Source organism: Doryrhamphus excisus, chromosome 8, assembly GCF_030265055.1.
Source record: "Doryrhamphus excisus isolate RoL2022-K1 chromosome 8, RoL_Dexc_1.0, whole genome shotgun sequence".
NCBI classification, from domain to species: Eukaryota; Metazoa; Chordata; class Actinopteri; order Syngnathiformes; family Syngnathidae; genus Doryrhamphus; species Doryrhamphus excisus.
In genome coordinates this window covers 19,972,246-19,985,863 of record NC_080473.1, presented here as the reverse complement: position 1 = coordinate 19,985,863, position 13,618 = coordinate 19,972,246, and the positions used below count along the sequence as shown (strand labels likewise).

General features: G+C 39.0%; 2 protein-coding genes across 3 annotated transcripts; one reads left to right on the top strand and one right to left on the bottom strand.

The window, feature by feature from the left end:
- Positions 1-1,189: 1,189 nt before the first annotated feature.
- si:ch211-105f12.2 (RIMS-binding protein 2-like) lies at positions 1,190-12,058 on the top strand. Of its 2 annotated transcripts, none has more exons than XM_058081063.1 (6): positions 1,190-1,483; positions 2,926-3,082; positions 4,085-4,206; positions 4,295-4,366; positions 4,432-8,157; positions 10,268-12,058. In XM_058081063.1, exons 1-5 carry the CDS (start codon positions 1,190-1,192, stop codon positions 4,495-4,497), a joined length of 711 nt encoding a protein of 236 aa, XP_057937046.1. In that variant the 3' UTR covers positions 4,498-8,157; positions 10,268-12,058. The 2 variants fall into 2 exon arrangements, with proteins under 2 accessions (XP_057937046.1, XP_057937045.1); XM_058081062.1 differs by having other exon boundaries at positions 4,432-4,453; positions 10,268-12,053.
- Positions 10,196-12,613, bottom strand: ca4b (carbonic anhydrase IV b). Its single transcript, XM_058081064.1, has 7 exons — positions 12,475-12,613; positions 12,231-12,395; positions 11,248-11,393; positions 11,083-11,175; positions 10,867-10,933; positions 10,516-10,679; positions 10,196-10,435 (listed from the first exon to the last, which is right to left on the bottom strand). Exons 1-7 carry the CDS (start codon positions 12,575-12,577, stop codon positions 10,271-10,273), a joined length of 903 nt encoding a protein of 300 aa, XP_057937047.1. The 5' UTR covers positions 12,578-12,613; the 3' UTR covers positions 10,196-10,270.
- Between the last annotated feature and the right edge of the window lie 1,005 nt (positions 12,614-13,618).

Sequence of the window (13,618 nt, the reverse complement as noted above, 5' to 3'; positions counted from 1 at the left end):
CGATCACAAGACATTCAGACATCATTTAAAGTTTGTGATGTTTTCAATCAAATTAACACGCATTGTTATTCAGTTACATATATGTTGTTGTTGTTTTTACTTGGAGAAAACGAGATAGAACCCACAGGAGTATAAGAACAGCCCAGAATGAAAAAAACGCCTTTCTGCAGCTCAACTACCACACGTTAAGTAAAAAGTAAGTACAATAAACCTTCAAATTATGCATTGTTTTATGAATTGACGTAAATATAATTCATATATAAAGTCTGTTACACTGCTACAACACCTGATAATTTACAGAGCTCGTTGTATTATAAAACCAGCAACACAATATATAGTATATATAATAATATATAGTTGCGCCACCCCGCCACCTTGTGGTTGACTTGAGTACAGCACATTATCTTTGATTTATGTTGAAACTTCAAATCAAAATGACATTTTTCCTATTACTATTTTTATTTTTTTTTTGCCAAGTATGACTTGTATTATTATTGAGTATTATTGCTTTCCATAGTATTCCATCAGCGGCAATGAGCAATAAAACATAGGCAAATATACAATATTAAATATTGTATATTGTAACACCCACAGGAAAGACCGTTATTTTATTTTTGTTTATTAATTGGCTGTTTTCTCTGCCATGAGAGCACGTGATGATTATGACAACACATTTGTAAAATATCGTAGAGCTTTCCCTCCTATGCTAGCTCTTCATTTCACACACAAACAGTGGGTGGTGTTAATTGATCACCATGTTGCTAGAGGCGATTACCGCCTGCTGACCTTGCACAGATCAAAAGAGGAAGCATTGACTTACTGCCTTGGCCTTATCTGGGTCAAGTCACAACATGAGGGAGGAAGAGGAGTATTGGAGTAGGGCCAAATTCCATTTATCTTTTAATTGTCCTTCATTTTTGACTGATTGGCTGGGAGAATTCACATGATTCTATGCGTGATAGACATGAATACATAAATAGATAGTGGGGTCAATTTTGAACATTATCCAGACTATGCATTCTTATTTGTACTACTCTAATCTTTTGTAATATTCATGCGTACAAACTTTCTTTTTCTCTGCAGCTAAGATGCTAGTATTTTTGTCCAGTTTACAAGTCAATTGTGAACCTGCCAGTTCATCCAAGAGCTTGAAAGAGGATTAGCATGCTGCTTAGCTTAGTTACCTCCAATGAGGATGAGGACGAAGGAGGACAGTCCGCCATCTGTCTGCCAAGTGGTCACTTCACTGCTGCTCTCGATGGAGGCCGGTCTGGAGCTGGATGTCTTGATTTACCCCAACGAGGTGAGGATCGCCACCCCCGAGGACCTTAGAGAGTGGGAGCTGGAAACGGCCAGTCAGGTGTCTCTACCTGTCTGCCCTCGGCTCTTTGTGGCGCTCTATCCTTACAACCCCGCGGCGATGTCGCCCAACCCTGACACGGCGGCCGAGGAGCTGCCTTTTGTGCCCGGACAGATCATCAAGGTATAAGATCACTTCTTGGCTTTTCTAGTCTTGTTGAAGTTTGTTCGTTTTGTTTGTTTTTACATCGCCTTGACATAGATAGGAAAACTCACCTTTGATTGACATGATCAGCAAGAAGAATCATGGGGACCCCTGGAACTTTTAAGAATAAAGACCGTGTATTTGCAAGAATTTAGAAAAAGAGGGATAACTTTTCCAGGAACAACTTTTTTTAAAAACATGTTTCTACAAAAGAGTAGAGCCGTGGAGTGGACTCGTTCTGTAGTCAGGAGAAAAAAAAGATCACAGATAGCACAACAAAAGCAAAATCTTGATAAGCTATTTGAGTTGCTGCAAATGTTTTGGATTGCTGATCATTCAATGAGAAGTCATGAAGGAGGACATGCTGGAGTTTCTATAAAGTCGCAACAGCTTCTCCAATGCGTACATTTAGCGTTACCCCGATCACTATACACTGCAATTGGTTCCCAAAGAACTCAACTATGGCCACTAGTGTATGCCACAACATTCCCTTTAAATGACATAACCTTTTCCTAACTTATATCACTTATTTATGTAATCATGTACAGATCCCACAGGGGATACGGGGAAAAAAAAAAAAAAAAACTATTGCAAGATCCAGAGAATGTTTTTTTAAGATCTTGGGAAATGTTTAGAAGCATTCAATTACTTTGTGTTGAGTCAGCATTTTGTAACAATGGAAGACACACACCCATGAGATATATACATTTTTTAGATCAGCCTAAAAATTACCACCTAAATGTTAGGAAAAAAAGGCCTATATTGTTGGGCACAGAAAGTAATAGTTTTGTATGTATTTGTATATTTGGGGGAAAAACTGTGAACAGCCACAGTCTTATATTTCTGAGAAAAAAGCAGTCTTTTTTCAAGAATTATAGTGCATTTTTTTAAAGTAATAATTTTGGTAAGGCTCTGTATTTTCCAGAAAAGGTATATTTTTGTTTTAAAAAATCTGTATTTTTAAAAAAAAATAAGGTCACATAAAAAAAAAATTGTATTTTTTACCCCACGTCTTGTACAAGGTCATCTAGGATAGGTTCCAGCATACCCCGCCACCACAATGGCGATAAGCGGCATAGAATAAGGATGCATATTGTATTTTATTTAATATTTTTAAATATTGTATTTGTATATCATTGAGAAAAAAAGTTTAAAAAATATTTTTGAGGGAAAAAAATGGTACCTTTTGTAGAAAAAGAGGCACTTCTCATTTAATGATGCAGCGTTAGACAGTGCAGGTGTAGCAGATGAAGTCTCCCCTGACAGTTTCCTGTTTTTTTTTTTTTCGCTCAAATGAGCACATTTCTTCTCACTTCCTGTTATATTTTCCGTCATTTAACTGAAGACGTGTGCAGCTGTGTGTGTTTGCGGGTCACCAGCAACAAACCACAACAGCCAAGTGTCTGTGTACCCGACTCTAGGTGTTTGGAGACAAAGACTGCGACGGGTTCTATCGTGGCGAATCGGGCGGCCTCTCGGGCTACGTTCCTAGTAACTTGGTGGCTGAAATCCCCGTGGATGACGAGTATCTGAAGCATTTACTCATGCAGCAGGGCTTCATCCCTGTCGATCAAACAGGTATCGCCATGACTGAGTTGCTTGGACATGCTACAGTACATCTACTGTTAACTGAATAGCTACTTTGTCTCTTAGTACATTTGTTAGTTTATATCAGGGGTGGGCAAACTTTTTGACTCGCGGGCCGCATTGATTTAATAAAATTGACGGGGGGGCAGACTGTATAGTATTTTACATGTGACAGTCCATTTGTACACGTATATTTTTACACATATTTTACACGTAAAAGTGTCATGTAGTCTGCTATATGTGCACTTTGAGATCATTTATTTGATGTAAAGTGCATTATAAATTTATTGTGATTATTATTGTTATCATTATTATTATATTAATAATGATAAATATAAATTATATTTTATAATAATTATTATTATTATATAATTTTTATTCATAATTTTATTAATAATGATATTTTTATTTTTACGACCAGTCCAGGTGTACTCCGCCTCTCGCCCCAAGACAGCTGGGATAGGCTCCAGCACCCCCGCAACCCTCGTGAGGATAAGTGGTAGAAAATGAATGTATTATTATTATTATTTTAATTATTATTATTATTATTATTATTATGTGCTTGTGTCCCTTTTTTCAGGAGCATTTTGTAAACAACAGACCATATCAAATAACGATAATTGGTAAAACAGCTACTTCAACCATCAAAAGGTTGGCTCAATGATGCCAGGTTGTATGTTGAGTTTAAATGAAATATTTTGGAAAGAACAGGCGGGCCATATTCAAATACTTGGCGGGCCGGATGTGGCCCCCGGGCCGTAGTTTGCCCACCCCTGGTTTATTTCTATTCAGGTATTCTACGTGTTACCTTGTTTTATTGAGACTATGACTTCATTAGTCCCTTTGCTGGCTTGTTTGGTCATTCAGTGCTATTATCGTTTTGTTTTGTTCATTTTTTCCTTCAGTAGCTGCTTCCATTTTTTAGTTTGTGTCTGTGTTGGTTCTTCTGAGAGCTTTTTCATTCTTTCATCGGGTCTTGTTGCTTCTCTGTAGGAATGTCTTTGACCCCCGATGTGAGCGAGGTGTCCAGCGTTCCCGAAGACGTGATTGTACGCAGAATGGTGGCCTTATTTGACTACGACCCCTGGGAAAGTTCACCTAATGTGGACAGTGAAGTACGAGAGCTATGTAGTGAAACTTAATATAATAATATAATATAATGTGCTTTGTCTCCAATTTAAGATGTTATGGTTTCTCCTACAGGATGAACTCGGCTTTCGTTCGGGTGACATCATATATGTTCTCGGAGCCATGGATCCGGATGGATTCTACTACGTGAGCATCTTGTCGTTGGCTTTTTTTTGTGGCATTTTTTGCTCACTACATCCTTTCTTCTTCAGGGCGATCTGCGAGGGAGACGAGGTTTGGTCCCGTCTAATTTCCTACAGCCTCTACCTTGGGATTAGAATATAACCTTGTTTTCTAACTAACACACATCGAGATACACAACACCATTTTATATCCAAATATTCTGTGTTTAATTGCAGTGGCTAATTTATTCTAAATGATCGAACTAATTTGAATCTACTCAGTGCGAACCACACGATGATGAGTAAAAACACAACAGTTAAATACAGAAATCATTCTTTAAAAGGGCTCCAAATTATATTAAAAAAAAAACACATTGCAAAAATGTCATCAAAAACACAACACAGAATAGCTTTTATACACTTTTATACATTTTCTATTTTGGCTTCTGTTTTTATAAAGCTGTTACCTTGTGAGATTTGTTGCAATTTTATATATGAGGAGAAAAACACAGATGGTAAATAAATATAGAAAATGATTGGGTTCAATCTTGATTTTTTTGTATTATATATTTCAATATTTGAAATATAGTTTAAAATAGTTAATGAAAGAAATATATGAGGTTTGAAATCGAATGTGATGATGTCGCTCCTCTGCAGCCAACAGTCTAGTCATCCATAAAGTAGGAAACACTACACTGTACAGTAATGTTTAGTAGTGCTTTCTACTTTATGGCCGACAACACTGAACATCAGCTTCTCAATGCTCCTCTCATCATAGGACAACCTATACAATACATACTGTATATCCGATAATAGTTAGCATTGACAATTATATCAACAATAGGTTGTCTTGCTTGTCAAGGTCTTACCAGCGTTGGGCCTCCCCAGGAGAAAGAAAGCAAGAAGTGAACCAGATCTTTTTATGAACTCTGTTTGTGCCACGTGCTTCACACAGGAAATGCTCTAGCAGTCACACACTCGCTCGCACACCAACTACACAACACACATATTTCATAAAACGGTCAGACGTTGCTAATTTGTGTGTGTAGTTTTTGTGTAGTTGCACAAATGTACACGCCACACATGAATGTGTCACGCCAAGTGTGAGCTCATTCCTTTTTAGGACAAACGGTCGTTGCGTTTCAGTCTCGTGCTAAAGCAGCTAAATGCAAGGCTTCGATGGTTTTTGACTGAAGAATCCGAATTCTTTATTGTATTTTATACTTAAATGCATAGTTGGGATTTTTTAGTAGTACATCAACGGTGATTTACCCCTCCACTTCACCCCGTAGTAGTTCCGCTTAGTTGCTGTGGCCACTTAAATAAAGAGTTTGGCCTCTCACGACAATATGCGTTCAAAAGAGTAATCACAAAAATGCATTTTTGTTTTTGAAGAGGCGTATGTTTTACTCTTTTGTATGTATTACAGTTTTGAATGCTCCAGAGCAGAGGTAGGGAACCTATGGCTCGGGAGCCAGGTAGGGCTCTTTTGATGACTGTATCTGGCTCTCAAGCATTTCTTACCACAATAAAAATGCATTTTTGCTAACATTTTAAAGTAAACATCACAGAAATGACTGTTAAAAATAATATTAAAAATCAACAACTTTCTTATGCATTTTAATTCGTCCATCTATATTCTACTGCAATACGGCCAACCATATCTATCTTTCTTGATGATATTTTCCAGGTCAAACACCAAAACTTGATTATTACTGGGTAATGCGGTAGTCTACCTCGGTCATTGAGATGTCAAAAAAACATGTAAATGTAAACTTTCCTCCTTTAGTCAAATAGCTAAAGCTGCAGAACCAAGATGGAGATGGCCAAAAGAATGAAATATGTGTACTGAATACGGTTCATGCAGCAGCAGAAGTTGCATTAATGGCAGCAAGTATTTGATTTATTATTTGACACTGCGCTGCTCACGAAAGTGTGCTGGCCACACCCCATTGGCGTGGGGTAGTGTGCCTGGTCTACGTAATTAGAGCCCATTATATCTAAAACTGTTGGTCTTACATAAAAATGCACACATTTTATTGCATTCAAAATGTATATGGCTCTCACAGATACACATTTTAAAATATCTGGCCTTCATGGCTCTCTTAGCCAAAAAGGTTCCCGACCCCTGCTCCAGAGCAAGTCACTGTTGGTATATACGTATATACACTGGTACTACACTGCTGATGGGGATGTTTATGTCAAAAAATGATCCAAATCCAAATTGTCCCTCAAATACTGAGTAGTGATTAAACTACATTAAACTATTTTAACATGATCGCAGTATTGGAGTAATTTTGGGGGGTAAACAAACACTCCACATGGCACAAATACTCCAGAGACCGTGCAAGACCTGAGTTCAACAAACTTCAAAAGATTAACGCAAGCATTTTTCTGTTTTGGGAGAAGAACATGAAGTGGACTCACGTTCAAAGCAGTAAAACTCGAGCATCACCGTACGTGTTGTTGTTTACGTTAGCTTCTTGCTACTCTTCTCTGACATAAGAATATTGAACAATGACAACAGTCCTGATTGTGTTAACAGAATGTTCATAAAGCGTTTATGTTGTGGACAGTTTGACCCTGGAATGGACTTCATATTATTTCAAGGTCTGGTCAATGATGAAAATGTTTAATCAGATTAATCACCTTTTTCAAATTAATTAATCATGATATGCCCATTTTACTGTTTTATTCAACTTAAGACAACTTAAGACAACAAGTAATTTAAGTTGAAGTCACATGTTTTAGTGTATTTTCAGGGATTTCTAAACACACTTAAGTGCTGATGAGAATATCCACTTATTGTTCTTCCTTGTCATTCTGTTTATGTACAGAAAATCACATACACACGTAATATAGTTAGTGTTGTGATTTTCAGACTTTGGTGTGCCGGTGAATGTGGCAGCCTCCTTAGGATGAGTGGATAAATGTATTAACGAGTTGAAAATACATATTTGATGTTGGAATCGATGCTGTTGATGTGTTCAGGCCAGACAAAAAGCTATCAAAGACCCCATAATGAGCATACGATTGAAAAAAAATTCATTCATTAATTTGCAAATTATTTTCATTTTCTTTTGTTACTCCCTATACAATTCTGCCTAGCAACAACAATCCAGCAGGAAAGCTGCTGTGTCAATTGATTTGTGTTGTAAAGTTATAATACTGTAAGCGGTAATTGTTAGTAATTTTGTGGTAATTTTAGTATGTTCTACAGCAGGGGTGCTCATTAAGTCGATCGCGAGCTACCGGTCGATCGCTGGTCGATCGCGGCGTGACATTAAAAAAATATCATCCCAGCATCAATGCCGTCACTTGATTGATATACAGGGCAGCCATTCAGATGACAACTGAATGTTGCCCTTCGGGCGACCAATCAAATCACAACGTCTCTAAGTGCAGCAGAACTTACGATGTCAGCCTATCATCCAGCCCCGTTACTTGATTGACATACAGGACAACCAATCAGATGACAACTGAATTTTGACCTTTAGGTCACCGCGTAAACAACGATGCAAAGTGCTAAGCTAGTCGGCGAATTGCGAGATTTTAAGCCCTCGCTAAAGTTTATGGTCACTAAAATGAGTGAAGGAGCAGGACCAAGTAAAAAGGCAAAAACTGGACCAAGTAAAAAGGCAAAAAACATATCACTTCCATACGGATATGGAATATTATACGGATATTATGATACGGATATTATCCATGACTGATAAACATTTGGAAGTGTGCTTGAGGCTGGCTATCAGCAGCTACTGTCCGGACTATGCATCCCTGGCTGGTTCAATTCAGTGCAAGTCATCAAAGTAAACTCAGGTAATTACAAAAAATGTTAATAGTTAATTATGTGTGTTTTGCAATATTGGCTCATTTGGTTATGTAAGGTACATCAACATACATTGTACGTGCAAATAATCCTCAATACATTTGAAAATAAATAGATGTTTTGCATTTTTGTAGTGGGTAGATCATTTTGACTCGGTCATTTTAAAAGTAGCTCGCATGCTGAAAAAGTGTGAGCACCCCTGGTCTACAGCTAGTAACAATGCTGACTCTTTACAGCTTGCAGTGCAGATTTAGTGACAGGAAGTGTTCATATCTTTCAGTCACATTTCAGTCACAAACTTATTGTGGCCTATGTTGGTGAGAAGGTGTGTGGGTGTGTGGGTGGGTGAAGTGGGGAGTTTTAGCCCGCTTCCCCATCCCGGCAACAGCGGTTCATGTGTGCAATATGCTTTGCAACAAGAGAAACTTTGCAAAGAGAAAATAGACAGGTCTGTGTCCTTGGTTGTCACGACAACCCAAACCTCAAATCCACCCCAAGGGGAAAGAAGAAGAGGAAGTGGGGGCGGGGCCATGTGCAATTTGTGGCTAAAAGAGAAAGATGAACACTTAGCGGGTGTTAACCCAAATGTTAAGCAGGTTTCAACACATTGCCTGTCGCACACGTGTGCTGTATGTGCACGCCAGGTGAACATGACTCAGCACTGCTTGCATCACTCGTCTTTTCTTGCGCAATGGGATTATATCTAAAGTGATCCTCCTGATATAGACACAGACACGGAGCCAAAGGCAAACACAGCTCATCTCATTACAGCACAGCCATTGGCCGCCACACTGGGAGCGCTGGCACTAACTACCACAAAACCAGTAATGCTCACTTTTAGATCAGGAACGAAAGTTTTATGCAACGCAGTTGTACGCAACATATACGGTGTAATACATTATTTTATTATTATTGGTATCATTGTGTGGGCAGGAGAGTGGTTAGCACACAGGCCACACAGCTAGGAGACCCGACTTCGAATTCCACCCTCGGCCATCTCTGTGTGGAGTTTGCATGTTCTCCCCGTGCATGCGTGGGTTTTCTCCGGCTACTCCGGTTTCCTCCCACATTCCAAAAACATGCTAGATTAATTGGCCACTTCAAATTGTCCATAGGTATGAATGTGAGTGTGAATGGTTGTTTGTCTATATGTGCCCTGTAATTGGCTGGCCACCAGTCCAGAGTGTACCCCGCCTCTCACCTCATACAGCTGGGATAGGCTCCAGCACTCCCCATGACCCTTGATATCAATATAAATCAATATAAATAATATTGATATAAAAATATATCAATATAAACTATGCATTGTCGTCCATATAAATAAATAGTTAAGGTACATTCTAAAGCTATAGAAACGGCTAAAAAGAGACAGCTATGCACAGAACAGAATACACCTCTACCTCCAAAGACCTTGAACAAGGTTTTATGGTTACATACACATGCTGTAAGCATGTCACAACAGGTGCATTCATGATAACATGTAGTACTTTCAGTATATAAGTATTATAGTACTATAATAATTACAATATCGCAGTAGCTTGGGTAATATGTAAAATGTCACATTTGATGTAAATGGCACCTTTATAGGTGGAATAGGTGTCTTTTTATGTATATATTGTATATATGTATATATTATGTATATTTTTTCTATGTATATATATATATATATATATATATATATATATATATATATATATATATATATATATATATATATATATATATATATATATATATTATATTATGTCTTTCCATTATATTGCATTCACTCTTTTATTTTTTATTATTATTTATTATTATTATTATTATGTACGTTGGTGACAACGTGTGAGAACATTTTTACTCATTTTAATATCCTTGAAAGCATGTCTCATGCTTCATTGGTGCAGCCAACCTGAATTATGTCCTTGAGTGAAATTCTTTTTCTTTGAGGCTGATAAAAAAAAACTGAATCGGATTTCACATAGCGGTACAGCGGGAAGAGAAATTGGAGCGTCCCAGTGCTGTTGCTTTCTTGGGCTGTCGGCTCCCAGCACGGTTGGTAGGACGACTCCAGGAAAAGTACATTCCATCAAATGTTTGTTTGCATCAATCCTGCAGTGTTCAGGGCGTGTGCACCAGGAGTAACAAGAGGAGCAGTGCGCCGCTGACCCCAGCAACATGGCCTCCGGAGTGATACACCTGCCTTCCGTTCAAAGGCTGCACTGGTCTGAAGGTGTTCACCATTGGCCTCCCACTGGAGAACTCAAGCTGGGAGAACGCAGCCAGCTGTCAGACAGAACGCCAACACAGGAGGTAAGCGGCTGTTTCATGCGCGTTGTGGATTTGTATCCGTGTATCGAGTCAACCTGCCGCCTGCTGAGCGAGATGGCGTTCTCAAACAGCGTCCACACGACAGCCTCGGCACAGTTGGGTGTGGTGAGGGAGCCGCTGTAGCGAAAATACGCAGTCATATTGGCCTGAGGGGCGATGAACATCTGCAAGGACACGCCCTTCAGGGTGGTTTTGTTGGCTGGTTGTAGAAAATATTAACAAGACTATTATTACTAAACAACAAGGTCCAAGGTGTTTGCTGTGTTTCTTTCACTTTGATTTATTGCATGCAAGGAGACAGCGTACGCTCTTATCTCTTTAACAAATTGCACTTTAGCCCAACACCGCACCAAACACCCTGCTATGTGTGAGCACATGTAACTTACATGGTTGCGTGATTTTCGTCAGAGCGTTTATTAGAGGAGCAAATTTCCTGTTGGGGGAACTTGATTCCTGAACGGGGACAAAAGCAAAAAAAGACATTTTTGTTGTGACGAATTGAAACATATGCTCCGTGGTGTTTCTGAAGACTCTGTTAAAGAGCCATTTTATTTGTCTTTGGTTGTTTATCAGTCCCACTTTTTTTTTGCCCAGAACGTCACCTGAAAGAAAAATCCAAGAACAGCAAGGCCTGTTCGATCCATCACGGCCTGCGAAATGGAACTGTATTGTTCTTTGATGTGCACAATGTGCATCTGTGGACAAGAGAAAGATGTTTTGGTCATACATATCGTATATATATTTGGTAAGAACGTCCACTGCAGTACCTCCAGTGGATATCGTTCTCCATCAATGGTGTGTTCACAGCCCGGACCTCCATCTCTGCCCCAGTGGAAGTGGAGCTGAACTGCATTGTATGTTCTGGCGAGATTACCTCCTTTGATTTTTATACTGGAAGGTAAATCCAATTGAACTGGAATAAAGACAACAGAAGAATCTGTAAAAGCATCTACCCAGGATTCTACTTTCTACTTCCTACTTCCTACGTTCATCAGCAGTTGACAGCAGCGGTAATTGCCTTATGACTATTTTACAAGCAGCTTCCCTTCGTCAAGACCATTTTAATCATTCACAGACTGAAAACTACAAAGAAATACTTTCATATAATACTGTATTAATCCCAAAGTAATACAGTATTTATCCTGAAGAATATTAGAAGGGCCACACTAAAAAGAAAAACTACTACAATAAAATTGAAAAATTGTGGGAATAATTATAAGGTCTCTTCAGGTCTAATTATAAGGTCTAAATTGCAACATTGATACTGTATCTCCATATATAGATTTTAATCAGGAATAGAATAATAATAAAAACATTTTGCAATATTGTAGCTTATTACTCAATAAAAATACTTCTTGAAAAGAAATTGCTTTAGGAATTTTCTTTAAAAGTTTAGACTATTATTTGTAATTTTTTTTTTTTTTCAAATGTGGCCTTTTGTGGAAAATGTCTCAAAATATTGTGACTCTTTCATCAATAATAAAACATTGTTATTGAAATAATATATTATTTTTTAATTTAAAAGATCATTTTATTTTATGAATCTGTTTTTTTTTTTTTTTTGAATTTAGATTTCTTTTTCGTTTAAATCTGGCCTTATACACTCTCAGTTTTCCATTGAAAACAATATATTTTATGCTTAATATTAACACTTCTTGAGTACTTTTTACAGGCTTTTTTGAAATTTTGATCATGTTTTTCTTTTCAATGTGGCCCAAATAATCCTCAGCTTCATGGAAATCATTCATACCGGTGTGGCCGTTGTTGGATAGCCGTCCGTGAAATGTGTCCTGATAGCCGATGAGGTGCAGAGGAGTGAGACGTCCGTCTGGTAACGCTCGCCTTGTCACAATGTTGACTGGCGACTGAGATCTGCCGCTGCAGTGCTGAGAAACGAGACCCCAGTCATCTGGCGCTGTAAAAATGAAATACTATGATTCTATGAATTCAATTCATCCAAGTTCTAAGTCAAGAAGGGCAGTGCTGGATTTCACCTGAGCAGGTATGATTGCAAGAAGCTTCAGACTGGTAACACCAATCTGGAAAACAAATGTTAGCCATCAGGAAAGCAACGTGAAAACTTTGATGAAGGCACATTTTCCTACCTGCTCCTGAGACAATGTCCACAAGACACATGAAGAAAAATATCAGCATTGTAAATCTGGCTGCTTTTGCTGGTGCGTGCATGTTTATCACGGATATCAATAAGGGAGTTGGACCAGGCTGTTAAAAGTCACCTAGACCACCTGACAAGCCCGCCCACAGCATGAGCTTTGGTTTTTATGACGTCTGATTTCAGTGGATCCCATGCAGCGATGTAAAGTATTACATTCAGAAGATAAAAACATGAATTATTATACAGTTAATAATTGTAATCATGAATAATTACAGCCTATCCCAGCTGTCTTCGGGCGAGAGGCGGGGTACACCCTGGACTGGTCGCCAGCCAATCACACATATACACCACATATAGACAAACAACCATTCACACTCACATTCATACCTATGGACAATTTGGAGTAGCCAATTAACCTAGCATGTTTTTGGAATGTGGGAGGAAACCGGAGTACCCGGAGAAAACCCACGCATGCACGGGGAGAACATGCAAACTCCGCACAGAGATGCCCGAGGGTGGAATTGAACCCTGGTCTCCTAGCTGTGAGGTCTGCACGCTAACCACTAGACCGCCGTGCCGCCCAACTCGTGTCCAAACACCAAATATTCAGCATCAACAAAGCCGCACAAAAAATGGGGAAAAAAATGTCATTCCTAAATGACAAGCTGCATCACAAACAATCGCTGCCATTGTTCTCATGACCTCGTGCAGCACCGTCTTTAGCACTTCCTCCTCACTCTTCCCAGTGTATCTACCCAGGTCTTGTGGAGACTCAATTCCCTCTTCAGTGCTGAAAAAGCCGCTGAAGCGTTGAGCAAATACAAGATACCACAGCTGTTGTTGTTATCGTGAATATTACTAGCAGTCAAGACAGTTTGCTTGTCCAGCCGCTGGACGCCAAAGATGTTGCTGATGCTGTCACCTACATGCTCAGTACCCCGTAGCTTTTGCCCCCCCCCCCACACACACTCCAGATCGGAGCTGTTCAAATGAGACCCGTGGAGCAGTTGTTGTAGCCACTC

What these genes read in the sequence shown, in the direction of transcription:
- si:ch211-105f12.2 (XM_058081062.1), top strand. Translation starts at nt 1,190, where the DNA reads ATGAGGATGAGGACGAAGGAGGACAGTCCGCCATCTGTCTGCCAAGTG. An exon ending in TGCCCGGACAGATCATCAAG is followed by an intron (nt 1,484 to 2,925) that starts GTATAAGATCAC and finishes ACCCGACTCTAG; the next exon opens with GTGTTTGGAGACAAAGACTG. An exon ending in CGATCTGCGAGGGAGACGAG is followed by an intron (nt 4,454 to 10,267) that starts GTTTGGTCCCGT and finishes TCAATCCTGCAG; the next exon opens with TGTTCAGGGCGTGTGCACCA.
- ca4b (XM_058081064.1), bottom strand. Translation starts at nt 12,577, where the DNA reads ATGTGCCTTCATCAAAGTTTTCACGTTGCTTTCCTGATGGCTAACATT. An exon ending in ATCCAACAACGGCCACACCG is followed by an intron (nt 11,394 to 12,230) that starts GTATGAATGATT and finishes TCTTTATTCCAG; the next exon opens with TTCAATTGGATTTACCTTCC. An exon ending in GACGAAAATCACGCAACCAT is followed by an intron (nt 10,680 to 10,866) that starts GTAAGTTACATG and finishes TTCTACAACCAG; the next exon opens with CCAACAAAACCACCCTGAAG.